The sequence below is a fragment of the Ovis canadensis genome, chromosome 9 (genome assembly GCF_042477335.2).
Source record: "Ovis canadensis isolate MfBH-ARS-UI-01 breed Bighorn chromosome 9, ARS-UI_OviCan_v2, whole genome shotgun sequence".
NCBI lineage: Eukaryota > Metazoa > Chordata > Mammalia > Artiodactyla > Bovidae > Ovis > Ovis canadensis.
The window spans coordinates 55,149,771-55,174,962 of record NC_091253.1 but is presented as its reverse complement, the minus strand read 5'-3'; the positions used below and the strand labels follow the sequence as shown (position 1 = coordinate 55,174,962).

Genomic DNA, 25,192 nt, shown 5'->3' with positions numbered 1-25,192 from the left:
CTAGGTTAAGTCAAAAAGAAAAACATATGTGAAAGAAAAATAAATTCGAAAGAAATATTTTGAAATCCTACAACATGTTTCAGAACTTGTTATTTATTTCTCCTATGAATCTACCTATTAATAATTCTCATTTTTATCCCTTAAGAGTCACTGAAATAAATGATTATATTGATATTCCAAAATTCAAGGAAACTTGGGTCCAAGGGTCTTCCGCCACAATAAAGGAAGTGGTGGGTCCACCTATTCAAAAATGGAGTCCTTCACTGTAAGGTAAACTCTTGTGATTTTGATCATAATTCTTGGGTTAATCTGTAACTTGTAGCTGTTCCCTTAGAAAAATAGTAATAGTTCTGCACTGAAATTTATTCCCCCCAAATTCCTGAGGAGGGAATGGCTTTATTAGCTGATGAGGAAGGTTGCTTAATACCATCTTTTAAACAACTATGCACTGCTGGGCATACCAGGAATGTACTGGCAAATGTTTAACAGCTGTCTCTCTGGTGATGAGGCAGAAGGAACACTGATGTGTGTAATTCGCCAATATCCATGGTACCAAAAATTCCCACACTGGCCAATTTCAAGCTCCCCAAATAAAGTCACTAAACACAGAATTCGATGTGCAGTGACACAGGATTATTTAGTATTCCCACCATTAAAAAAACGGTAGATACAAATAACATCAAGCCCATAAACAATAAAATGTAGTAAAATAATTAGGAAGTGATGAGATTTAAGAATATATTAAATTTATAATGTATATACTTATATATTTACATCATTTCATTTTAATAATAGCTGTGCTTAACAATCAGCTTGCAATTTTTTAAAAACATTTAATAATCTGCTCTCTAGAGCTTGTACCAGCCAACTTCAGCACACCACTGGCTATAATGAATGAGCCCTCAGAATTCTCACATAAGCATTTTTAATGCAAATTCATAAAGCCAGACAAGAGGAACATTATCAACCTACCACAGAGAAAGTGTATGCTGTCCCAACCCAAGAATTCCCAGTATAGCAAGGCTCAGCCTCTGGTGAACTTCCTAGCAATATTTGCAATGTGAATAATAGCAATAACAGTCGACTTTTTTTTTTTCTTTTTTGCTGGTTCCTTTTAAAACAGATGACTCATTCAACTTTATTTTAGGAATTCTATTTTCACTAAAATGCAGCTGAAATCACAAACTAATGAAACTAGCCTGTCTGGCTCTTATTTCTTCATCCTAATAAAATTATTAATGTGAAATTGCATAATGTGTTCTCTAACCATACTTTGGGAGAACCTCTATTAGTTAACTGTGAACACTTAAAAAAAAACAAACATTATTTGCAGTGACAAAAGTTCTAACATGTGAAATCTGACACTGCAGCTGATCAGATACTAGTAACAGTAATAACACAGGTCCTCAAAATCAAACAATATTCATGGAGTCTACTCAGTGATGATGTCTCAGGAAAAAAAATTAATCATATTATAAATAATTCAGTTCTTTTAAGTTAAATAATCAAAGGGTTCTTGTATTTGAAATTTCAAAATAAATTTTAATTCGGAATTTACCTACTACTTTCTTTTCAAAATTGTATTCCTATTGGAGACAATACTGAGCCTGGGGGGAGTTGATTAGGACTGAAATCAAAAAAGAAGCTGACATTGTTGATTTTTTTCTCTTTCTAGAAGGAGGTAGTTAAAAATATTTTGATACTTATATTACTAAAATGTATTCATTTATTAGGGTGGTTCCCTCTGTGATTTGTTCCAGATCTTTCAGCAGTCCTGAACTGGTCAGACCCTAGATGACTATGTTCATGAAGATACTGAATAAGCATCATTCCACATCAACTTTGTACCAACTTAAAAGTGACTTTAATATGTCTGCCTAGCTATTCATGTATTCAGGGAAAGTAATAACAGTTTTGTAATTGTAAAGTCCACCCATAACAGTCATGTCTGATGGCTCAGATGATAAAGAATCTGCCTGCAGTGCAAGAGACCACAGTTCAATCCCTGGATCAGGAAGATCCCCTGGAGAAGGAAATGGATATCCACTAGAATATTATTGCCTAGAGAATCCCACAGACAGAGGAGCCTGGGGTAGCAAAGAGCTGGACATGACTGAATGACTAACACTTTCACTTTCTTCATTTTTTAGAATTCAATTCACTAAACAAACAAGAAACTCTTCCTCATATAATTTCTGGGTCATCTATGTTGAAATACAGCAAGAGAGGATAGTTGACTTGAAAATAATCTCACAGCTCCTTTGAAAAGACAACCTCTTTCCACGCCCTGACCTTTCCAGCATTGGGAATAAAGCTTCTCCAATATTCTGTTATCTGTCACAAGGTATCTCATAGTCAAAAAAGAAAATACTGTAGCAAACAGTGTGGCTCTTTCTAAAATATAGTCAAGTTATGTTAAAAATAAATAAATAAAATAAAATAAAATATAGTCAACTCATCACACAGAAGTACAAAGTTGCATATCCATAATTTTTTAAACAATTTAAATAGCAGCATCCATTGTTGACAGATAGCTTTAAGACTATTTTTTGTGTTATTTCTAATTCATAAAGGAAAAGTGACTCAGATTAGCAGCAGGAGTTACAATAACCTCAACTGAAAATAAAAGTGTTAAAAGTGATTACTGTGACTATTGTTTGCAGATATCATTGTAAAACATTAACACATGTATTATGATTGTTCTAGCTTTCATATAATTTCATTGATTTAATATTGACCTAGGAGCTAAGCCTCAGGGGCAGAAATTGACTAACTGACTACCAAATTGTGTTAGCTTCTGTTTTTCCTGCGTATGCAACTACAGGATGTTTTTAGGAGTCTCTTACAGTCAAGTGAGTGAAAGTTGATTATTCATGTCTGACTCTTTGCAACCCCATGGACTATACAGTCCATGGAATTCTTCAGTTCAGAATACTGGAGTGGGTATCATTCCCTTCTCCAGGGTATCTTCCCAACCCAGGGATCGAACCCAGGTCTTCTACATTGCAGGTGGACTCTTTACCAGCTGAGCCACCAAGGAAGCAATCACATATCTGAGTTGTGTCCCCAGGTATGTGCACAAAAATGATATACAATGGGAAATGCACAAATCTATTTAAAACAAACAAAAAGCTCCACCGTTCCTCCAAGGTGACATTTAGGAGCACTGTATTGAAGATGGTCGAGGCTATATCAGGCACCAAAACCCTATACAGAGCCAAGTGCCACAACCTCATCCTTCACTATTAACTAAATTTTATGTGAGTAAAAAATTAGCTTCTATAATGTGAGCCTTCTATAATGTATTGGGAAGGTTTACTTATTACAGCAGCTAGTGCTAACCAGTACAGCTTTCCTTCTCAATAGTCCCTGCAAAAAAATTAGTTCTCCTAACCTAGTAGATTTCTATCTTCTCTGAAAGGAGATATGCCAACAGCTCGATTTCATAATGAACAAAGTAAAAACATGGGCTTAAAACCATGAGACCATAGAAAAAATATCCCTGATTCATGTACACATACCTTCAAGTACCTAGCATATTATCTCCCATGTAGAAAGAAGGAAAGAATCAGTAAGGAACAGAATAAACAAGTGTCCATAAACAGATTTTCCCTTCCTTGCTCTATGGGTAATGCACAGTCCCTGGAATTATACAGTCTGGAATGGGAAAAGAATAATCATTTCTGACTTTAATGATTATACACAAAACTGCTTTATGTGCCACCTCCTTTATCTTCAATAAACTATATGATAAAACAAATACACTCAATCCTTGTCCCAAATATATACCTGAAGGTGGGGTTAGAAGAGAAAGGTGAACACAAACAGGAAAGCCATCCAGCTCAGTATCTTTTCACTTTTAACTTACAAGATATTAGATGATGCTTTTAGCATACTGAATGCTAAATGGAGTTTTAATGGCATTAATGAACCGAGTACAAAATCATATACAACTTCTCAGTAGTATCTGTTAGTTCAAAATATAGCCATTCATTTATTCACTCACTCAAGAAATAATAATGAGGCAACTATATGTTCTGAGCATTGCAGGCATTTTGCTATAAATTAACACACAAGGCCCCTGTTCTCATGGTGCTTTATTTTGACTGAGGTCTAGAGTAGGGATGGGAGATAAAGAGAGAAATATTAAACAAAGAAATAAAGGAAACAACATGGCAATTTCAGAGAGTGATAAGGAGTCCATGAAGAAAATGTCAAAAATCTAAAAGTAGTTTATTGAAATAATGGGGATTGGGTAGGATTCTAAAAGGCAGAGTGTCATGGAAGAAGAGACACAATACAGTAGCATCTGTCAATTCATTCACTGTTGTTTCTCCAGGACCTAGAAAGGTCCCCGACATTTATTAGGGATTACTAAGCAATTGCTGATTGAGAATAGCAAGAGCAAAGATCCTACATGAAAAGTCAGCTTGGAGTGTTCAAAGAAGAGACAGAAGGTCAGGGCAGCCACCATGTAAACAGTTAGGTACAGACAACTCAGAGAGGAAGGCAGGGGCTCTATCATGTAGGGCTATGTACAAGAGCCTTGGTAAGAGATTTAGGTAGAAAGTCTGGACTTGTTTTTAAGCTTAATGGGAAGCCAGTAGATGACTGTAAGCGAGAGAACACCTAGATCTTATAAATGTCTTAAAAGGTCTCTTCAGCTGTTTCCTGCAGAGTATTCTACAGGGGTGGAGGACAAACACTGAAACAAGGACAAAGAAGGTGGTGACTGGGAAGAAGGTGGGGATCCTGGGACAGCAGTAGTCTGATTAGTGACCTGTTTGTTGGCAGGGCTCACAGGACTTCAGGGCATGAGGAAAAGAACAGGGATGCTAGATGATTCCTATCTGGGTAGATGGGGACATTATACTGGCAACATCTACTGTGCTGGGGGAAAACTGGGAGAATCTAGTTTATTTTCATCTTACTCTAATTTAGGGAAAAAAACAAACATCAAAACTCCATAGCCAAATATCCGTATTTAGTCCCAGTTCCTTGTCTTTTTCTCTTCTTGCACATTTTGCATGAGAAATTCCTCATGCTTTTATTCTTAGTTCAATGATCATTGCTTTGGGGGTGTGTGTGTGTGTGTGTGTGTGTGTGTGTGTGCGTGTTTCTTATTGATGTGCTGAGAACCTGATGCTCTCTTGAAATGATTCACAAATACAACCTCACTGTTCCTCTACTTCAAGTGTTACATCCACACGTTTTCAACCTCCTGCTGGACCCTCCCCTGCAGGAGGAGGGTCCCTAATCCTTCATCTTCTCCCCACTGGTCCTCCTCTTTAACTATCTCTGTCATCCAGACAGAAAGCACAGAAAATCTGATCTCACCCCTCACTCTTGATGGGCTCCCCTGGCGGCTCAGATGGTAAAGAATCTGCCTGTAATGCAGGAGACCCAGATTTGATACCTGGGTCAGGAAGATCTCCTGAAGAAGGAAATGCTAACCCACTCCAGTATTCTTGCCTGGAGGAGCCCAATGGACAGAGAAGCCTGGCGGGCTACACTCCATGGAGTCGCGAAGAGTAGAACACGACTGAGTGACTAATACTACCTCACTCTGCATCTCCCAAGTCTAAAGAGGTATCACATATGCTCTCAGCTTCTAATGGACCCCCCTCATCATGCCCACACGCAGGGCCCTGGTCTTTTTTCTCCTGAGGATGGAAGGATCCCTGCAGGCAGGACCTCCTTTAATCTCTAACTCTCCACTCCTCAGTTAGCTCCGAAACCAAGTTTTGGTCACTCCTCTGCTTCCAGGTGCCCATCGGCTCCTCACTTCCTTCAGAAGCAGTCCCACACACCACAGTCAGCAACTTAAGGGCTGCTAAGTTAGGGTGTGTGCCTTCCTTTCTCATCACAGCCCTCTCCCCAGTATATTCCTCTGTGAAAGGCATCGGCCTGCATTGTGACATCATGCTAGTTCTGAAGAGGCCACTGTGAACTTCACGCTCCCCTGTCTGAGAGCTACTACTTCTTCAGGGTGAAATGTCCTTCTGTCCTTGTCAGAGTTCCATTCACTCTATCATGTCCAGTGCTAAGGCCACCTTACTCACGAAGCATCCCAAATACTCTAGTTAGAACTCACCATTAAGGAACTTGTCTCAATCCTACATCATTCTTAACTGGAATTTAAGTCTTGCCTGTGTTGGAATTGTTCCTTTCAAGTTAACAAATAGATCAGCATAAGCCTATATTCCCTGAAACAATATTCTATACAGATGAGACACTCTAGGATGTTGGAAAAAAACATAAGCATCCTATAACGTGGAAAAGTATTATAAATTAAACCAATCAATGCAACAAAGGCAAATGTAATTTGTGGAAAAATAAATTAAATAGGTGATTAATAAAACAATTACCATGATGGATGATTCCATTTTCCAATAATGCTTGTCCCAAGTGAACACCTTCCTCAGGCCTGTGAATCTCTCCAATTTCCAAGAGCCATGACACAAATTCACTGCACCAGAAATCCAACAAAGAAGTTAAATCAGTATGTTTTTCCCCAGGAAGTCTATCTGTACCATGCATTCATCAAGCAGCTATGAAAGGAATACTCCTCAAAATACAAAGGAATGCTTGCAGTGAATCTTGCATACATTTTTTTCGTATATGTAAGGCCCATATATATTTACATTGGACTCTAGTCTAGAAAACTCATGTCCATACATCCAGACTTACCTAAACTCTATTTAATAACTATTCAACTTATCTAGACCTTTAGTAAGCACAAAGGGAGAATTCTAGAGTATCTTCTTACACATATAAAAGCAAATTTGGGACTAGAGAGATACAACAGATTTTAAAGATAACTATACAGCAGGATTAGATAGAATAACAGTGACTTAAAATAAGAGGTAAACTGTCTTGAATGTAGCTTTTCGGGCACAGAGAATCAATAGGTTTGAAACTCCAAGAGGGCATACAAAATAATTCTATTACGCATGCCCTATATGATAGAATTCTAAAAAGCTTCTTCCACCCACCTCCCTCCCCCATCAAGAATTCCATCCATTGGTTTGTCAATTAAATTCTAATCTAGGTAGCTCTGTGAATGGACGGGTGTATGTAATTAAAATCCCAAGTCAGTTGACCTTAAAATATGGAAACTATCCAAGTGGGCCTGACTTGAGCAGCTGACCCCTTTGAAGCACAGGGTTCTCAGCCTGGTGGCACAAGAGGAAGTGAGAACAAAGTAAAAGCAGAGGAAAGATCCAATGTGCCACTGCTGATTTTAAAGCTAGAAGGGGTCATATATCCAAGAATATAGACAACTTCCAATGGCCCACATGGAAACGGGTACCTCATTCTTACAACCACAAAGGATGAAACTTTGCCCACAACCTGAATGTGCTGGGAAATGAAGTCTTCCTCAAAGATTCAAGATAAGAGCCCAGCCCCTGCCCTGCTAACACCTTGATTTTGCCCTTGTGAGACCCTGAGCACAGGACCTGCTCTAACTCACCTGAACTTCTGACCTACAGAAATACAAGCAAATACCTACCTGTGCATCATTTTAAGTGACTAAGTATATGACAATTTGGTTTTTAGCAATAGACAATTGTGTGTCTATTGTGTGTATTAGTTGCTCAGTCATGTCCAACTCTATGCAACCCCATCCACGGACTGGAGCCTGCCAGGCTCCTCTTTCCATCAGATTCTCCAAGCGAGAATACTGGAGTGGGTTGTCATTCCCTTCTCCAGGGGATCTTCCTGATGCAGGGATCGAACTTGGGTCTCCCGCATTGCAGGCGGATTCTTTTACCATCTGAGCCACCAAGGAAGCCGCCGATAGACAAATGTTAAACACTAAAAGACAGAGAAAAGTCTGACTCCCTTGTTTTCAAATTTTAAAATAACTTGGAAAATTCATCACTATATCTAAACTGCCATCCATAAGGAACCCTCCAGCACAAAACCATCCATCAGAACTGTCTACCATGAACATCTGCTGTGGTTGGGAAAGGCCACTGAGAACAGCTCACATCACTCACTATTTTGGGAGAGGGTGGGGAGCCCCAGTGTTTTGTAACACTTAGGAGACCCTCATCTCAGTACTGGTATTTTTTTTAAAGGCCTGTGATATCATTAAGAGAACACAATACAGAGACATTTTACAATAAAGTATTTTATCATGCTCATCTTTAAAAAGCTAATGCTGAAATGCGTATGTTAACTAATGAATATATTTCAGAACAATTTTATTTTTGCAAAGAGGCCAGAGAAGCCAAGCGATGGAAAGTGTCAGGAAATTACTTTTGCATTTATTTCAAAACTAGAAGCAACACATATGGTAAAGTCAAATAACCAAGGGATATGGAAATTCAAACATAAATGTCTGGTCCACGATGCACATTTTAAGGCAGAAGAAGCTATTAAAAGTCTTTGTATGCTTCTATTAAAGAAGAACCATCCAAAAGAAGAGTAACATAGAATCCGGTATTGTGGCAACATCATGCACTTTGCAATAAGACAGTCTGGATTCAAATACTGTTTCTGTCTCTACTAGCTGTGTGATGTTGGGTGAGTACATTTAATTCTCTTAAGTCTCAGTTTTTTTCCTCAATGACATGGCATTAACAAGAATATCAGCCCCATAGCGCTGCCTGGGATTAAAGGAGCTGACAAATGTCAGGAACTCAACACTGGGCCTAGCACATGGTAAGTGATTATTCAATGTCAGCCATCCATATGTGGGCTTAAATGGTTGGCACAGAGCTAAAATATAATTCCTCATTTTGATCTTAGCAGATTCCTGAATGTTTCCAAATAAAGTGAGAGAAAAAAGCATATTTTAAGTATTCCTATAAATTAGGAGTATGGGGAAAAAAAGAAAGGGTAGGGAAGAAAGTTAACGAGTGACTTTATTACGGAACCTAATCAAGTAATAGAAAGATCCCATCAGCACATGCCAAAAGGACCATGATCGGGTCAGAAACATCTCACACTCAGGTCATAGTATGTTGTTATGGAAAAGGCTACAATTAACATAGCAAATGTTTACTGAGTCACCATGTTGTCACCAGGGTTCTGGGCAATGCTTTGCAGATCACTACAGTTAATGGGCACCACAGCCACAGGAGATGGTGTGGGTAAAGGCTTAAAAGAACTCTTTTTCCTTTAGTAAGGACAAATTTGAGCCTGGGTGAGCTTTCTAGCTCTGTCTGCCTAGAAACCTGATGAGGGTTGAGTGTCAGTTGTATTATTAGGTGGCATTCTTACCTGGAAAACCTCATGTACAGAGGAGCCTGGAGGGCTACAGTCCATGGGGTCACAAAGAACCCAACACTACTAAGCCACTGACACACTGCTTGTGGTCAAAATGGTTTCTGATGGTTAAATTGCACACTTATAAACACCTGGTGAGAAGCCACAGCTTGAAGTGACTCGTCAAGTATTACTCTTGAAGTAAGGGAGTATGTATTACGGGAACCTTGGAGGTCACACCAATGAAGTTGTTCTGAGAAAGGGTGTCTTCTTTGCAACATGGGACTCTTAAGCCAAGGGGGGCTCACATCTGCTCTCTCCCTTCACCTGAGGGCATAGCCAATACCAGCAACTACAGCTTGCTGCCTGCTGGGAGGACCATCCCCATTGAAGAGGGACCCTCACTGCTCCCCGGCAAGCACAGGGTCTCCTGGCCTATATTCTTCTGATGAGGTTGGATTTGGCATAGTCTATGGTGATTTCATATGTTGGACTTTCCTGATGGCTCAAATGGTAAAGAATCTGCCTGCAATGCAGGAGACCTGAGTTCAGTCCCTGGGTCAGGAAGATCCCCTGGAGAAGGGAATGGCAGCCCACTCCAGTCTGTATAGCTAAGAAGACATTCTGAAACATAATTAACACTGTTGTCATTGCACATAAAAATTAACAGTGAATTCTAAGCATTCTCATCACAAGGGAAAATATTTTTTTTCTCTTTCTTTAATGTGTATCTAAATGAGATAACTGATGCTCACTAAACTAATTATGGTAAACCTTTTACAATGTATGTAAGTCAAATCATTATGCTGTGTACCTTAAACTGACACAATTATAGCTCAATAAAACTGGAAGAAAAGAAAAAAAAGAAGACATTTTGGTAAGTATCACAGGTAAGCAATACAATCATTTCTATTGTTATAGAGGAAAGAGAAATTTAACTCTTCCCCAGTCTCTCAACTGGGCTTCCCTGGCAGGGAAGAAACCACCTGATAATGCAAGAGATTCGGGTTCAGTCCCTGGCTCAGAAGGATGCCCTGGAGGAGGGAATGGCAACCCACTCCAGTATTCTTGCCTGGAGAATTCCATGGACAGGGGAGCCTGTCAGGCTACCTTCCATGGAGTCACAAAAGAATTGGACACTACTTAGTGACTAAACAACAACAAATCTCTCAACTGGCCAGTGGCAGGATCAGATCTGAGTGGGGACTGGGTTTTGAACTACCTCTCCAGTCTACTTTTATAGCACTGACATTGTAAATTACTAGTTGTATGAACTTGGACATGTCAAACTCCCGATCCCCTAGTTTCTTAATCTTTAAAAAAGATAATAAAGGTTTTTAACTCTTAAGTATGTGCGTTTGAAGACTGGAAATAATGTAGAGGAAGAAGCTGGCACAGAGTGTGTCCTAAGCAGAGCCACCTGAATGCAGTTACCCTGCCCTCTGGCTTAACCCAGCAGGGACTCCCACCTACAGCTGAGTAGCATCTGCAGAACCAAAGGCACAAGTTTGATCTCTGAGTTGAACAACCAAGTGACCTCCCTGCCTGTTCCTCTGTGCCTGGCCCCTTGCGTGACCCACTTTTTCAGAGTCTTCATCAATACCCTTTCATCCTGAGCCCAGCTGTCTAAATTCTGAATTAATTGGGAGTTTAGACTGTGTGTCTTTCAGTCTAAGTGACTCTCAGGCCCTGCACTCATGTCCTTGCCAGACTCTGTGCCCTACAGGCAAACCCGCGTGCCTGCCTGTCTGCCTGCTTCTGCCTGATCCCAGCCTCTGCCATGCCCCTGAAACACAGTTTATCAGAAATTACTAAAGTCATGGATGAATGGATGGATGCCTTCAGTTTTCTGGTCAGGATTCCTGGCTGTATATCCACCCCCTCATCCCATTATGGCCTAGGAAATACGGATAGTAAAGAAATATTCAAAAACAGTTAGGAGAATATTTTTTTAGAAAAAAATGAATAATTAAAGGAAAGTTAACACATGAGATCATGAAAATCTGCAAGAAACACAGGCACCCAGACAACAACCTTACCTCCCCAGAAAGCATTTAGGGAACGTAGTCAGTTTTCTTTTTCTGTCTTTGATCAGATTTCCTTGTTTGCACATCATTTTATAAAGTTTCTCACCCTGTTCAGAGATCATTACCCAGGTGTCTTGCTCCATTCCTAATTTTAAACCTGTCAAAAATGAAAACACAGGACAGGCCACTGAAAAAGTCTCTTCATTTGTTCATGCATTCATAAAACAAAACATTCTTTGCATGTCTACTACGTGCTGGGATTTGTGGATACAAAGCTCGTGTGATAGGACTCTGGCTGTCAAGAAGTTCATATGGTACTAGGAAGACAGTCAAGGTGAGATGCCTACACCCAAAGGGCACCTCTGTGCAGACTGTGCCCCAGAGGCACACGGCTCGGCTGGTGGAGGAAAAGGAGCTGTATCTCAGACTCCATGGACCCCTTTAGTAGGACTTATGCTTATGCTCAGTTGCACAGTCATGTCTGACTGTTTGCAACCTCATGGACTGTAGCCCACCAGCTGCTCTGTCCATGGCATTCTCCAGACAAGAATACTGGAGTGTGTTGCCATTTCCTTCTCCAGGGGATCTTTCCAACCCACGGATCCAACCCAGGTCTCTGATATATCCTGCACTGGCAGGGAGGTTCTTTACCGCTAGCACCACCTAGGAAGCCCTTTGTAGGACGAGATCAGCACAGCTAGACGGTGGCACTGGAGACAGCCTTAGAGGAAAAACTGCGCTATGGGAGAGAAATGGTCATAGTACCTAACCACTATCTTAGGGAAGTTTCACAGATGGACCATGTTTGAATGCACAGATACGAACAGGATTTCCAGCGAGAGAACATCTTCACAAAGGTCATCTGAAGGAAGAGGCACACAGCCCTGGGTTTCAGGTGACAGGACAGGAGGTGGACAGATAGGTGGGCAGGGTCCTTGCTCACCAGCAGTCTCAGTGTATTTCGTGCCTTTGGAACTGGGGGAACATCTATGAATTGTAACCAGAGGGAGGAGGAAAGCAGGGAAGTGTAGGAAAGTTTTGATGCTTTGGGAACAAAGCTCAGAGGACAGTATAGGCAATAAACTGAAAGGAAGAGGGTTTAAAAAGAGACAATTAGGAGGGATCCACTGAAGTTCAGGCAAGTTCAAATCTCTGTAAACAATAGCAGGTTATCGGGAGAAGAGGATAAAGGCGAGAAATACCTGGGAGGTGGTATTGTTAAGACATAGCAATGGGTTAAATGTGGGTGTAGAGAGAAGAAATCAGGATGGCTTCCAGACAGTTGATGGGAAAACTGAATGGTGATGGGAAGGCATCGTGGGCAAAGGGTTTCAGGTACAGAGAAATCCAGCACTGAGTAGCTTGAGCTTGGATGTTCACATGAAGCCCAGGGGGCAACTGATTAAGTGAGCATAGAGCTCCAGACAGACAACAAGACTGGACATAATGACTGAGGACCTGGCAGTGAAGAGTGGAAGTTAATCTGATAGGGGCAGACAGTGCAGGCCAGGAAATTTAGAGGCAACCATTGCCAAGGGTAAAATTCTGGCCACACTGACGGTCAGTGGATGGGACTGATGAAGAAAGGTGGCAGAAGAATTTCTTGAAATTTTTTTTTTTAGTCTAACTACTAAACTTCTTACTAAAAGTTTATTTACAATGGAGAAGTCATTAACATTTGCCAGTAACAGTGAATAATCCATTACGAATAGAATAAGCAGAGTTATATAACTGAAAAAGCAGAATTAAGAATAACATAGATAGAGTTATAGACTGTGCTTTCTTTTTTGTTTTCTTCCTTTTTTTAGGTCTTGGATGTATTTATATGCATAGTCAGTTCAAAAAAAGCTAAGATTCAACTTGATGAAAAATTGACTCTATCTTTTAAATGATTTGCTGTGTTCCTTGAATGGACTGTTAGATTCAACAAAACCCAAAGTGTCAGTTACGCATTCATGGTCTTTGTTTTAAATTTTTTTCTATCCGGTTCTTCATCTAAGATCAATCAAAGGAGTATTTTTTAAATGTTTTAGAAATTCTTATAAAAATGTATACTATGACTAATTTTATACATTTTTATAATAATTTCTAAAATTAGTCATAGTATACATTTTTATAAGAATTTCTAAAATTAGTCAGAGTATACATTTTTATCAGAATTTCTAAAACATTTAAAAAATACTCCTTTGATTGATCTTAGATGAAGAACCAGATAGAAAAAAATTTAAAACAAAGATCATGAATGCATAACTGACACTTTGGGTTTTGCTGACTCTAACAGTCCATTCAAGGAACAGAGCAAATAAGGTAGTAGAAATTTTTACATTCTTCAAGGGGAAATATCTAACGATGGAAGGAAAAGCTCTTTATGTTCTAAAATTTTATCATTAATGAGATATTTTATACCTAAATCTCTGGGAAAAGGAATAAACACTGTCACATTTCTCATCAATTATTTGGTAAAGAAAATAGTTCATTATGCAAACACTTCTATTTCTTGGCTGAATTACAGAAATATGAGAATGTGCAGGTAAACTTCACACACAGAATATCACCAGACCAAATACTGTTTGCAAATCTTGATAAAAATATGCAGCAAATTTGAGCTAGACCTCCCCATGTGAACCAGTTCCTTATGGAGTTACATGACATTGATTCAATAACATTGCAACAACACTTAAAAGTTAATATGCATGAAAATGCCTTATTTTATAATTAGGATACTAAAATATTTGACCAAGGAACTTTCAGTGTACTGTTAAATACAGGGGGACAACTGGTGTAGGCCTCCAAACACTGAATTATATTATTAAAGCGTGTTTCTTAAAGCAAAACTCTATAATGATTCTTTAGAAATCAGGAAGAATAAAGTGTGACCATATATTAATCCATATATGTGGAATCTAGAAAAACGGTATAGATGATCTTGTTTGCAAAGCAGGAACAGAGACAGAGATGTAGAGAACAAACCTATGGATACCAAGGGGGAAAGGTGGAGGTGGGATGAATTGGAGACTGGGCTTGACATATATACACTATTGATATGATGTATAAAATAGATAACTAATGAGAACCTACTGAATAGCTCAGGGAACTCTACTCAGCACTCTGTGGTGACCTACATGGGAAGGAAATCCAAAAATGAGCAGATATCTATACAGTATAGCTGATTCACTTTGTTGTACAGAAGAAATGAGCACAACATTCTAAATCAACTATATTCCAGTAAAAATTTTTAAAAAGTAATAAAGTACAAAGAAAACTGAACAAATTTTAAAGCAAGTAAAACTGTTTGCTGTAAAGCGAATGTCTGTATGCCCCCAAATGGTGTCTGCAGTAGCTCAGCAGGTAAAGAATCCTCCTGCAATGCAGGAGACAGAGAAGATGCAGATTCAATCCCTGGGTTGGGAATATCCCCTGGAGGAGAAAATGGCAACCCACTCCACTATTCTTGCTTGAAAAATTCCATGGGGAGAGGAGCCTGGTGGGCTACAGTCCAAAAGGTCGCAAAGCGTCAGACACAACTGAACAACTAAGCATGCATGCCCCCAAAATTCATATGTTGAAACCTAGTTCCCAATGTAATGGCATTAGGAGGTTGATCTTTGGGGTAATTAGTTCATGAGGGTGGAGTCTTCATGAATGAAATTAGTGCCCTTATTAAGGAGATCTAAGAGAGCTCTTTCATGCTTTCTGCTAGGTGAGGACAAAGAGAAAATGGTCGTCTACAAACCAGGAAACAGCTCTCATCATATACTGAGTCTTGGTCTTCCCAGCCTTCAGAACTGTGAGAAATAAACTTCTGTTGTTCATAAGCCATCCAATGGAGGGTATTTTGTTACAGCAGTCTCAATAGAATTAAGACACTGTTTAAAACACACTGCTAGCCACAATCTAATTATTTTGCTAACTATATAAGGTTTTCTTTTACTTGATTTCAGTAACAACATTGGAAATATTCAAAACGTATTTTAGCATGGGCTAACATCACCTAGTTAATGTAAGTGAACATCAAACACCATCTACTTCCTCGTAACTGTTGCCCATTTTCTGCTTTTTTGTTAAATTTGAATCTTCACAAAGTATCATAATGCTCAATCCATATACGCACCTTTCCGCCGTTCTCGTTCTTTCAAAATAGCTTCAAACCATTCATGTTTCTCTTCAGGTGTTTTTGCCATACACACAAACCATTTATTTTTGGCCGTGTTATGTATCTTCCATCCGTTAACAACAATATGTCCACTGCTATGGAAGTCAGCTGAAAATTAATAGGTAAAGTGAATTAACAAATGTAATACATATTAGAGCAACACAACCATTCGTATCAAAAAAGTCCCCAAACCACTGAATTCTTCAAAATATCTTTATATGTGTATATTGAAGAACATAAAATTTTTAAAAATAAGGAAACTTTAATATACTAAATGCAGTCAGACCTGAAAAACAGAACACCCTTAATTCACAACATTAACAGTTGAACTTTTTAAAAAATCTATTCAGTTTTAGGGGACCCCTGTGACCTCAGATGGTAAAGAATCTGCCTGTAATGTGGGAGACCCAGGTTCAATCCCTGGGTCAGCAAGATCCCCTATCCACGGGGTTGCAAAGAGTCGGACACGATTGAGCGACTAACATTTCATTTCATTTTTCATTTCATTCAGTTTTAATGAACAGTTTAAGAATTTCCATCTTATTCAATTCAAATCTGACTACTGTACTGCAATCTATGGTTTGCCCAACACTGCACTGCTGCTGCTGCTGCTAAGTCGCTTCAGTCATGTCCGACTCTGTGCGACCCCATAGACGGCAGCCCACCAGGCTCCCCCATCCCTGGGATTCTCCAGGCAAGAACACTTGCCATTTCCTTCTCCAACACTGTACTACAGACCATATTTTCTAGAAGTCAAACATTCTTGGCCTCTGGCCAACTACACAAATAAACTAGTTGTCAAGAAAGAATACAAAGGATCTGGCACAACTTTTTGAATGGCTTTCCAAGCCTGTACCAATGAAAATTAATTCCAGGAGGTTCAATGCTTTCCTATGACAGCTCTTAAGCTGGATGATTTAATAGCATCATGATCAAACTACTATACATTATGGACACAACTACTAGTTTATGACACTCCCAGCTACTTTTGTATCTCTGTGTTTAATGGTAGTGTTTAACACGGTTTGGGCTTCCCTGGCGGCTCAGCGGTAAAGAATTCACCGGCCAATGCAGAAGACATGGTTCAATCTCTGCGTCTCAGTACTAGTGCCTAGGAAATCTCATGGACAGAGCCTGTAGGGCAGTCTGTGGGGTCACATGAGTTGGACATGACTTAGCAAAAGATGGAAGGCAAAAGGAGAAAGGGGCAGCAGAGGATGATATGGTTAGATAGCATCACTGACTCAACAGACATGAATTGAGCTAACTCCAGGAGATAGTGGAAGACAGAGGAGTCTGGCATGCGTGCAGTCCATGGGATCGCAAAGAGTCAGACACACCTTAGCGACTGAACAACAACAAACTAACATGCTTCAAGTGAAGATAATTTTTCCATTTTAAAAGAGTCCTCCTTTCTCTTATCTTCCCTTCCTCCTCCAACTGTTCTGCCTAACAAAGTATTTCTAAGCTCAAATTCACTGCAGATGAATTATTCAAGTGATAAGTTTATCTTACAAAAGAGTATATTATTGGCATTCCATTTTAAATTTACCAATCATTTACCTGTGCCATCATCCACATTCTCCACTTCCATCACCTCTGTATTGATCCGGCCACGAAAAAGGTACCGATGTCCATCAGTAGATGCTTTGCTATTTTTCAACCGTCTTACAACAAAAGAAGAAAATCACACGCAAAAACATGGTTACTAAACTTAAGGCAAAACCTTGTTAAAGCAAGATAATTTAAGCCATTCTTTGAAAAAGAGATGCTAGTTCCATCAACAGTATCAAACATTAAGCTCTTGGTGTTTTTTTACTTGTGTCCTCACATTCATAACAGTTCAGGTTGCTCTATAAGATGGTGCAGATATGCAGATGACACCACCCTTATGGCAGAAAGTGAAGAGGAACAAAAAAGCCTCTTGATGAAAGTGAAAGAGGAGAGTGAAAAAGCTGGCGTAAAGCTCAACATTCAGAAAACGAAGATCATGGCACCTGGTCCCATCACTTCATGGCAAATAGATGGGGAAACAGTGGAAACAGTGTCAGACTTTATTTTTTTGGGCCCCCAAATCACTGCAGATGGTGACTGCAGCCATGAAATTAAAAGACACTTACTCCCTGGAAGAAAAGTTATGACCAACCTAGATAGCATATTCAAAAGCAGAGACATTACTTTGCCAACAAAGGTCCATCTACTCAAGGCTATGGTTTTTCCTGTGGTCATGTATGGATGTGAGAGTTGGATTGGGAAGAAAGCTGAGCACCGAAGAATTGATGCTTTTGAACTGTGGTGTTGGAGAAGACTCTTGAGAGTCTCTTGGACTGCAAGGAGATCCAACCAGTCCATTCTGAAGGAGATCAGCCCTGGGATTTCTTTGGAAGGAATGATGCTAAAGCTGAAACTCCAGTACTCTGGCCACCTCATGTGAAGAGCTGACTCACTGGAAAAGACTCTGATGCTGGGAGGGATTGGGGGCAGGAGGAGAAGGGGACGACAGAGGATGAGATGGCTGGATGGCATCACCGACTCAATGGATATGAGTTTGAGTGAACTCCGGGAGTTGGTGATGGACGGGGAGGCCTGGCGTGCTGCGATTCATGGGGTTGCAAAGAGTCGGACACGACTGAGCGACTGAACTGAACTGAACTGAGACACTGAAGCCCTGAGCCAAGGACAACACACAGGTGAGAGGGTGAATACATGCTTTTGCTCAATATATGACATCAAAGATCTCCAATCAAACTCTGATAGACACTAAAAGTTGGTTATTCACAATTTCACTTGATTTCTTTCACAAGTTCACTTCATTTCTCAATTTTCAGTAACTAGCTGGTAATTTTTTCTCAATTCCTGGTAAATTTTTTTAATACTTATGATCCTCTTCAAAGAGACTTGGACTGTACTGGAGGTTAAGCATTAACTAGCTGTAAAATATTTTTCCCATATTGTTGTAATATGATAAGTGTACACGTGAAGAATAAGTCTCTCAAATACACCTATAATCCTTCATAAGGATCCTATTTATTTATAAAATAGTCTAAAACATTTCAAAATTTTGTGTATAGTATACTAGTACCAGCCTTTGATCTTAAAAACTGAGCAACACAAAGTAAAAAAAAAAAAAATCCAGGTTCAGATGAGCTTTTGTAATAATGAATTAGGCAGTTATGGATATATTTATACTTGAATCACTGAACACTCAGGGGAGGTTGCTTTTAAAATATATTAAAGAGGTAAGATTTTAAGAAATAATTCAAGAAGATTAAGCAACATTGAGTCATCCAAGAGACTTCAATTGACCTGAACTATTTAATTTGACTTATTGACAAAAGTCTGCTAACAACTGAATATACTAAAATTATTAACATATATTTCATAATATAGACTGAAATTATTAATGTAACATGTTACATATACACACTAAGCCAAGTTAAGCTGTCAAGTGCATTAATGCAGAGCTCTCTCCCCTCCTCTCCTCTGCATTTATATGTATTTGGTCCATGTTATACATACATTATGGCTATTGGCCAAGCAGCAGGATTTTGATTTTATAAAACTTTCCCTATCATTTAATTTATTTAACAGTTACAGCCATGAGACCATGGATGGTAACATCATTTGTACAGTTAATTTTGCAAAAGCTCTGACCTTGAGGGCAGTCATATATATAAGGATGAGAACAACTCTAATAAAAAAAAAAAAGATCTCATTCTCAAACAGATGTCTTTAATAATCAAACCTAGATGGATGTGTTAATTTAGTGGGAGAATCCTTTCACAATGTGTATTATTTTAAAGCATCACATTGTACACTTTAAATATCTTATAATTTTGTCAATAATACCTGACTAAAGTTGGGAAAAAAATAATTGCACCTAAACAACTTGAAAATTTTTTTTAATTCATCCCTTTAAGTGTTCCCCTTTTATTTTTTGTCATCTTTCATGAGGCACACACATTTTATCACAATCTGCAATAAAGGTGGGCTTTGAATTAGAATTGAATGGGTCCAAAGTTCATTTCTGTAACTATTATGTATGGGAAAGTTACTTAACCTCTCTGTGACTCAATATTTTTCTCTACAAAACGATGATAGTGAAAATGCCTATTTTATAAATTTATTGGGAATATTATGTAATTAATTCATGTGATTCTTCGAGATTATGCCTGGCAGAGAATAAGTGTTTTTTTTTTTTTTAATTTTCTTGGAGTATAGCTGTTTTGCCATGTTGTGTTAGTTTCTACTGTACAACCAAGTGTGTCAATTAAATGTATACATATATCCCCTCATTTTGGATTTCCTTCCCATTTAGGTCGCCACAGAGCATTGAGTAGAATTCCCCATGCTAAACAGTCAGTTTCATTAGTTATTTATTTTATACATAGTATCAATAGTGTATATATATCAATGCCAATTTCCCAATGCATCCCACCACTCCTTTCCCCTCTTGGTGTCCATATGACCTTTTAATTTTTAAAGAGCTTCATACAGGTAGAATTAACAGCCTCTTCTAGATTTTCCTGAAACCCACATCTACTAATCCCAGTCTTGCTGCTAAACACAAAAAATTGAGAAGAGAATACTACAAGAAATAAATAGGTTCATTTTCACAGGTGTAAAAAGGAATTTTTTAAAAAGCTCATTAAGATAGAGAGACAATAATTTAATTATTTCCTGGCTCTAATCCTAATCTGTTCTCTTTCTTGAAGTAGCAAGGAGAAGGGGCTGAGAATACATGGAAGTTTACTGATGAGGTCATGGGGGCACAGAGACAATGTTGAACCTGTGAAGTGGATAAACAGCTTTTAAAGTATTACCTGTCTACATTCTTACCTGTGTTTTCTTTTGCAATACACCAAAAGGTTATCAAAAAGAAAAAATACCCGCTCTTGAATATTTCCAGAAGAAATTTTCAGTAAGACTCCACACATTAGCATTTCTGTACAGGTATCAGTAATGTTGGACCCCTAAATCAGGAAAAATGGAGAAAATAATGTCTGATTACTTAACAGAAACTTTCACGCAGTAAGTCTTTTTCCTCCTGTTTTTATTTCAAGATGCAATATTCAAACAGGATAAAAGTTCAAATAGTTTAAGTATTAATATACTGAGCTTAGGTCTCCTTCCCACCCAGTCTCCTCCAGGTGAGTATCAGTAAGTACAGCTCCTCTTAAGAGATTCCATGTCTTCTTTGGTTATTTTACATATGTGTGCATACACAGCATATATAATGAATGTTATCTTTGTTCTCTAAAAATAGGAGATGATTTCAAACTAACTCATGACATGAATGTTCCTAATATTCATTTTCCTCCTCCTCCTCTCTTTCCTTGGTCTGGGAAAATAGCTCCATGAACAAATGGCAAAGTACATGTAATTGGCAATTTTTGAAGGTCTTAATTTATATAAAATTTTTCCTCCATATCCATGGGGGAATGGTTCCAAGACCCCCAAAGATATCAAAATCTGAGGATGCTCAAGAGGCATAAATAAAATGGCATAGTATTTGGATATAATCTACACACCTCCCTCTGTATGTGTTAATCTCAAGATTGCATCTAAAATCTAATACAATGTAAAGTGAAACTGTTAGTCGCTCAGTCGGATCAGACTCTTTGCAACCCTGCAGACTGTAGCCCACCAGGTTCCTCTGTCCATTGATTCTCCAGGCAAGAATACTGGAGTGGATAGCCATTCCTTCTCCAGGGGATCTTCCCCATCCAACGATCGAATCCAAGTCATTGCAGGCAGATTCTTTACCATCTGAGCCACTAGGGGAGCCAACACAATGTAAATGTTACATCAGTTCAGCTCAGTTCAGTTGCTCAGTGTGACTCTTTGTGACCCCATGGACTGTAGCAGCCAGCAGCCAAGCCTCCCTGTCCATCACCAACCCCCAGAGTTTACTCAAACTCATGTCCATTGAGTCGGAGATGCCATCCAACCATCTCATCCTCTGTCGTTCCCTTCTACTCCAGCATTCAATCTTTCCCAGCATCAGGGTCTTCTCATCAAGTGGCCAAAATGTCATGTAAATAGTCATAAATACAATGTAAATAGTATCTAATAGTTGCTGGTACAAGTTTTATGAAACTTTCTGGAATTTTTTCCCCCAAATAGTTTCAATCTGAAGTTGCCTGAAATTAAAAGACGCTTACTCCTTGAAGGGAAAGTTATGACCAACCTAGACAGCATATTCAAAAGCAGAGACATTACTTTGCCAACAAAGGTCCATCTAGCCAAGGCTATGGTTTTTCCTGTAGTCGTGTATGGATGAGAGAGTTGGACTGTGAAGAAAGCTGAGGGCCGAAGAATTGATGCTTTTGAACTGTGGTGTTGAAGACTCTTGAGTGTCCCTTGGACTGGGAGGAGATCCAACCAGTCCATTCTGAAGGAGATCAGTCCTGGGTGTTCTTTGGAAGGAATGATGCTAAAGCTAAACTCCAGTACTTTGGCCACCTCATGAGAAGAGTTGATTCATTGGAAAAAAACTCTGATGCTGGGAGGGATTGGGAGCAGGAGGAGAAGGGGATGACAGAGGATGAGATGGCTGGATGGTATCACTGACTCAATGGACGTGAATTTGAGTGAATTCCGGGAGTTGGTGATGGACAAGGAGGCCTGGCGTGCTGCTATTCATGGGGTCACAAAGAGTTGGACATGACTGAGCAACTGAACTGAACTGAACTGAACTCTGGATGCAGAACCCGGAATACAGAAAGCCAACTGTCTCCACTTCTAGGATAGAGAGGAAGATAAAAGAAGAGATAAAAGGAAAAACATCTATTTAAAGAGAGCAACCTTCCATAAAACCTTTCACCACAGTTATTAAAAGATGCACTGGCACGCTCATTCATTGAATAAACCCTTACTGAGTGCCCATGAAGGTCATATGATCAGCAACAAAACTGATTCTTAACATAAGTGCTAATCATGGGAAGATGAGAGGAGGAAGCACAAGAGAGAAGGAGCCTGGGTCCCTGAACCATCAACAAAGGGAAACTGCCCACTGGGCAGAACCCACACATGAGTGTCATGTGAACTGATCAGAAATGTCTATTTTGAGCCATTGGCCTTCCCCAGTGTCTCAGTAATAAAGAATCTACCTGTGATGTAGGAGCCACAGCAGACACTGGTTCAATCCCTGGGTCAGGAAGGTCCCATGGTGGAGGACATGGCAACCCACTCCAGTATTACTGCCTGGAGAATGCCATGGACAGAGGAGCCCAGTGGGCTATAGTCCAAGAGGTCACAAAGAGTTGGACATGACTGAAGTGACTTAGCAGGTCATAAGTGTTGTAATCTATTTGTTTCTACAAACTAAACTAGCATAACTAACTTGTTGAGTCACTGAGTTGGAACAAAACAAAAGGGGGGGAACTTTTCAGTAGAGCTCTGTTAAGTGTGCTCTTAAAAATACTTCTGTTTTAAATATGTCTGGTCTTTTTTGATATTTAAAACTGAGAACATCATATTAATTTCATATTTGCATATTAACAATGAATACTTTTCTGATTAAAATTTTAAAATTAAAATAACTCATATAACCATAATAAGAAACTTCCCCAAAGAGAAGTTAATTAAGACAGTGTCACCGCATTAGTCTGGATATCTATATTACAAACACATTTTACATTTGAAATACTTCCCTCTCTCCCTTCGTCATAAGGGTAGAAATGGAGATCTGTCAAACATTCACACAATTTCATATATTTTGCCATGTGATAATTAAGCAAAAACTGTCATCAAATGTAAACATCAATCTCAATTGCAGTGGCAATGACTTCTAATTTATAGTGAATACATCTCTCCCTTAGGAAAAAAAATTAGAATGGCATTTAAAATGTAAAAAAGGAAACATCACATCAATTCTTGCACAAGGGACCTAAATAACACTATGAAAAGTGGCTTTATCAATAGCAATTTTATAAATGGTACAAAACACTTCACTTTAGATTATTCCATACAGTAGTCCATAAGTGCCAAGGCAGGAAGATAATCTGTTACATTATTAAAGGGTTACTCTAAGTATTATACTAATTTGCATATTAACCAGTCTTCCAAATAGTCTCCCAGGTTAAATATGTATGTATTTATTTATAGATGTTTTCCTAAATGAATTAAATACTAAAAATACATTTTCTGACTTGTTTGTGGTGATTATCTTCATTAATAAATATAAGGAAAATTTAATGTGAATTTGAGCTAACTATAATCCATCCTCTTATACAGCCTCAGGATAGATATTGTCCAAGCACTGAATAAGTCATGGGACCAATGCGCAAAATAGAAAATGGATCTATTACTTGTGATGATAATTGACATACACTCTGAATGGTCCCATGAGTAAGGCCAACACAATCTCTCTTTGTAAATGTAACTTATTTGGAAAGCCAAACATAATCAGAAAGGATCTCAGTGAGCTGAATTTCAGGGGAGTTAGTAAGCACTGGGCTGAAATGTGTTGAAAGTGAAAGAGTCAGGCGTTCAGCCGTGTTTGGCTCTTTGCAACCCCATGGACTCTAGCCTGCCAGGCTCCTCCTTCCAGAGGATTCTCCAGGCAAGAATACTGGAATATGTTGTCACTTCCTACTCCAGGAGATCTTCCTGATCCAGGGACTGAATCCATGAATCTTGTGTCTCCTGCAATGGCACATGGATTCTTTACCACTGGCGGCATCTGGAAAGCCCCTTTCATCATGAAACGTCCTCCAAAATCTGAACGTAGCTAAGATATTCCTTCTGCCTTCTCGGTTCTGTTATACCATTGCCTTTTGATGATATGAATTGACTTCAGAAACCTGGAAGATCCTATTTCTCCTCTGGACCTTCTCTTTATCAATAGCTTGTCAGGGTTTCCCATAACATGAACACCTCCAAAAGTGAATACAACCATTTGGATTGAGCTGGCAAGTGAAGAATATAGGCGTGATATTATTATTTCTCCAGTCCCCTACAACACATTCCCTAGTGGCTTAGATGGTAAAGAATCCTCCTGCAATGCAGGAGAGCTGAGTTTGGTCCCTGGGTTGGGAAGATCCCCTGGAGGAGGGCGTGGCAACCCACTCCAGTATTCTTGCCTGGAGAATCCCCATGGACAAAGGAGCTTGCAGAGTTGGACATGACTAAGCAATTAAGCACAAGATTTTATTAACACATCTATGGCAACCCCATGTTACATCTCATTCAAAGTTCCCCTAGGTCTTTCTCCTTTACCCTATACTTGAATATTTAGACTTTTTGATTCAGTTAATCCAGACTGACATCATAACAAGCTCTCAAACCTCTCACCAATATGCATTATATTGAAGGCATCACCATAAATTTCCATCAGCTCCCAATCAAAAATCAGAATAAGATGAATTGACCTCTTCGAAGTCAACACTTCTTTCCATAAGTGACTCAAAGCATCTGCTTAATTATCAACTAATGAAGTTTATGGGGGTAAGGACATCAAACCCAACCACCCACAGTTTCTAGAATTCCTGTTATGCTTCATAGAGTATCTTACAATATATACATATCACCAAAAGAGACAAAGTTTATCTCACAATACACATAATGCACATTTTACTAAATCCTATTGAGACGGTTTTATTACTGAGGTGATATGTCTTTAATATTTAACAGCAGAATTTAGGAATTAGTACAGTATTACCTTTCTTATCTTCTACCATGGTAACCTCCTATCATCACATGAAATATTTTCTTGATAATTTAAATAATTCCTAGGAAAACCTTTATGCACTTAAAGCAATCTGTGTCAAAACATACAGATTTGTCTAAAAAC

The 25,192-nt window shown here is 38.9% G+C and overlaps 1 protein-coding gene across 3 annotated transcripts in view; it reads right to left on the bottom strand.

Annotated features, from left to right (window-relative positions):
• Positions 1-25,192, bottom strand: part of PREX2 (phosphatidylinositol-3,4,5-trisphosphate dependent Rac exchange factor 2) — a 303,487-nt gene that overhangs the window by 180,312 nt on the left and 97,983 nt on the right. For all 3 annotated transcript variants that reach the window (XR_011259007.1, XM_069600206.1, XM_069600207.1), the window contains exons 7-11: positions 20,236-20,369; positions 16,960-17,063; positions 15,355-15,504; positions 11,256-11,400; positions 6,369-6,469 (exon numbers count right to left, since the gene is read on the bottom strand). Coding sequence is in view for 2 of the 3 variants with exons in the window: in XM_069600206.1 (XP_069456307.1) it covers positions 6,369-6,469; positions 11,256-11,400; positions 15,355-15,504; positions 16,960-17,063; positions 20,236-20,369 (634 nt within the window). In the remaining variant the exon portion in view is untranslated. The remainder of the gene's footprint in view (positions 1-6,368; positions 6,470-11,255; positions 11,401-15,354; positions 15,505-16,959; positions 17,064-20,235; positions 20,370-25,192) is intronic.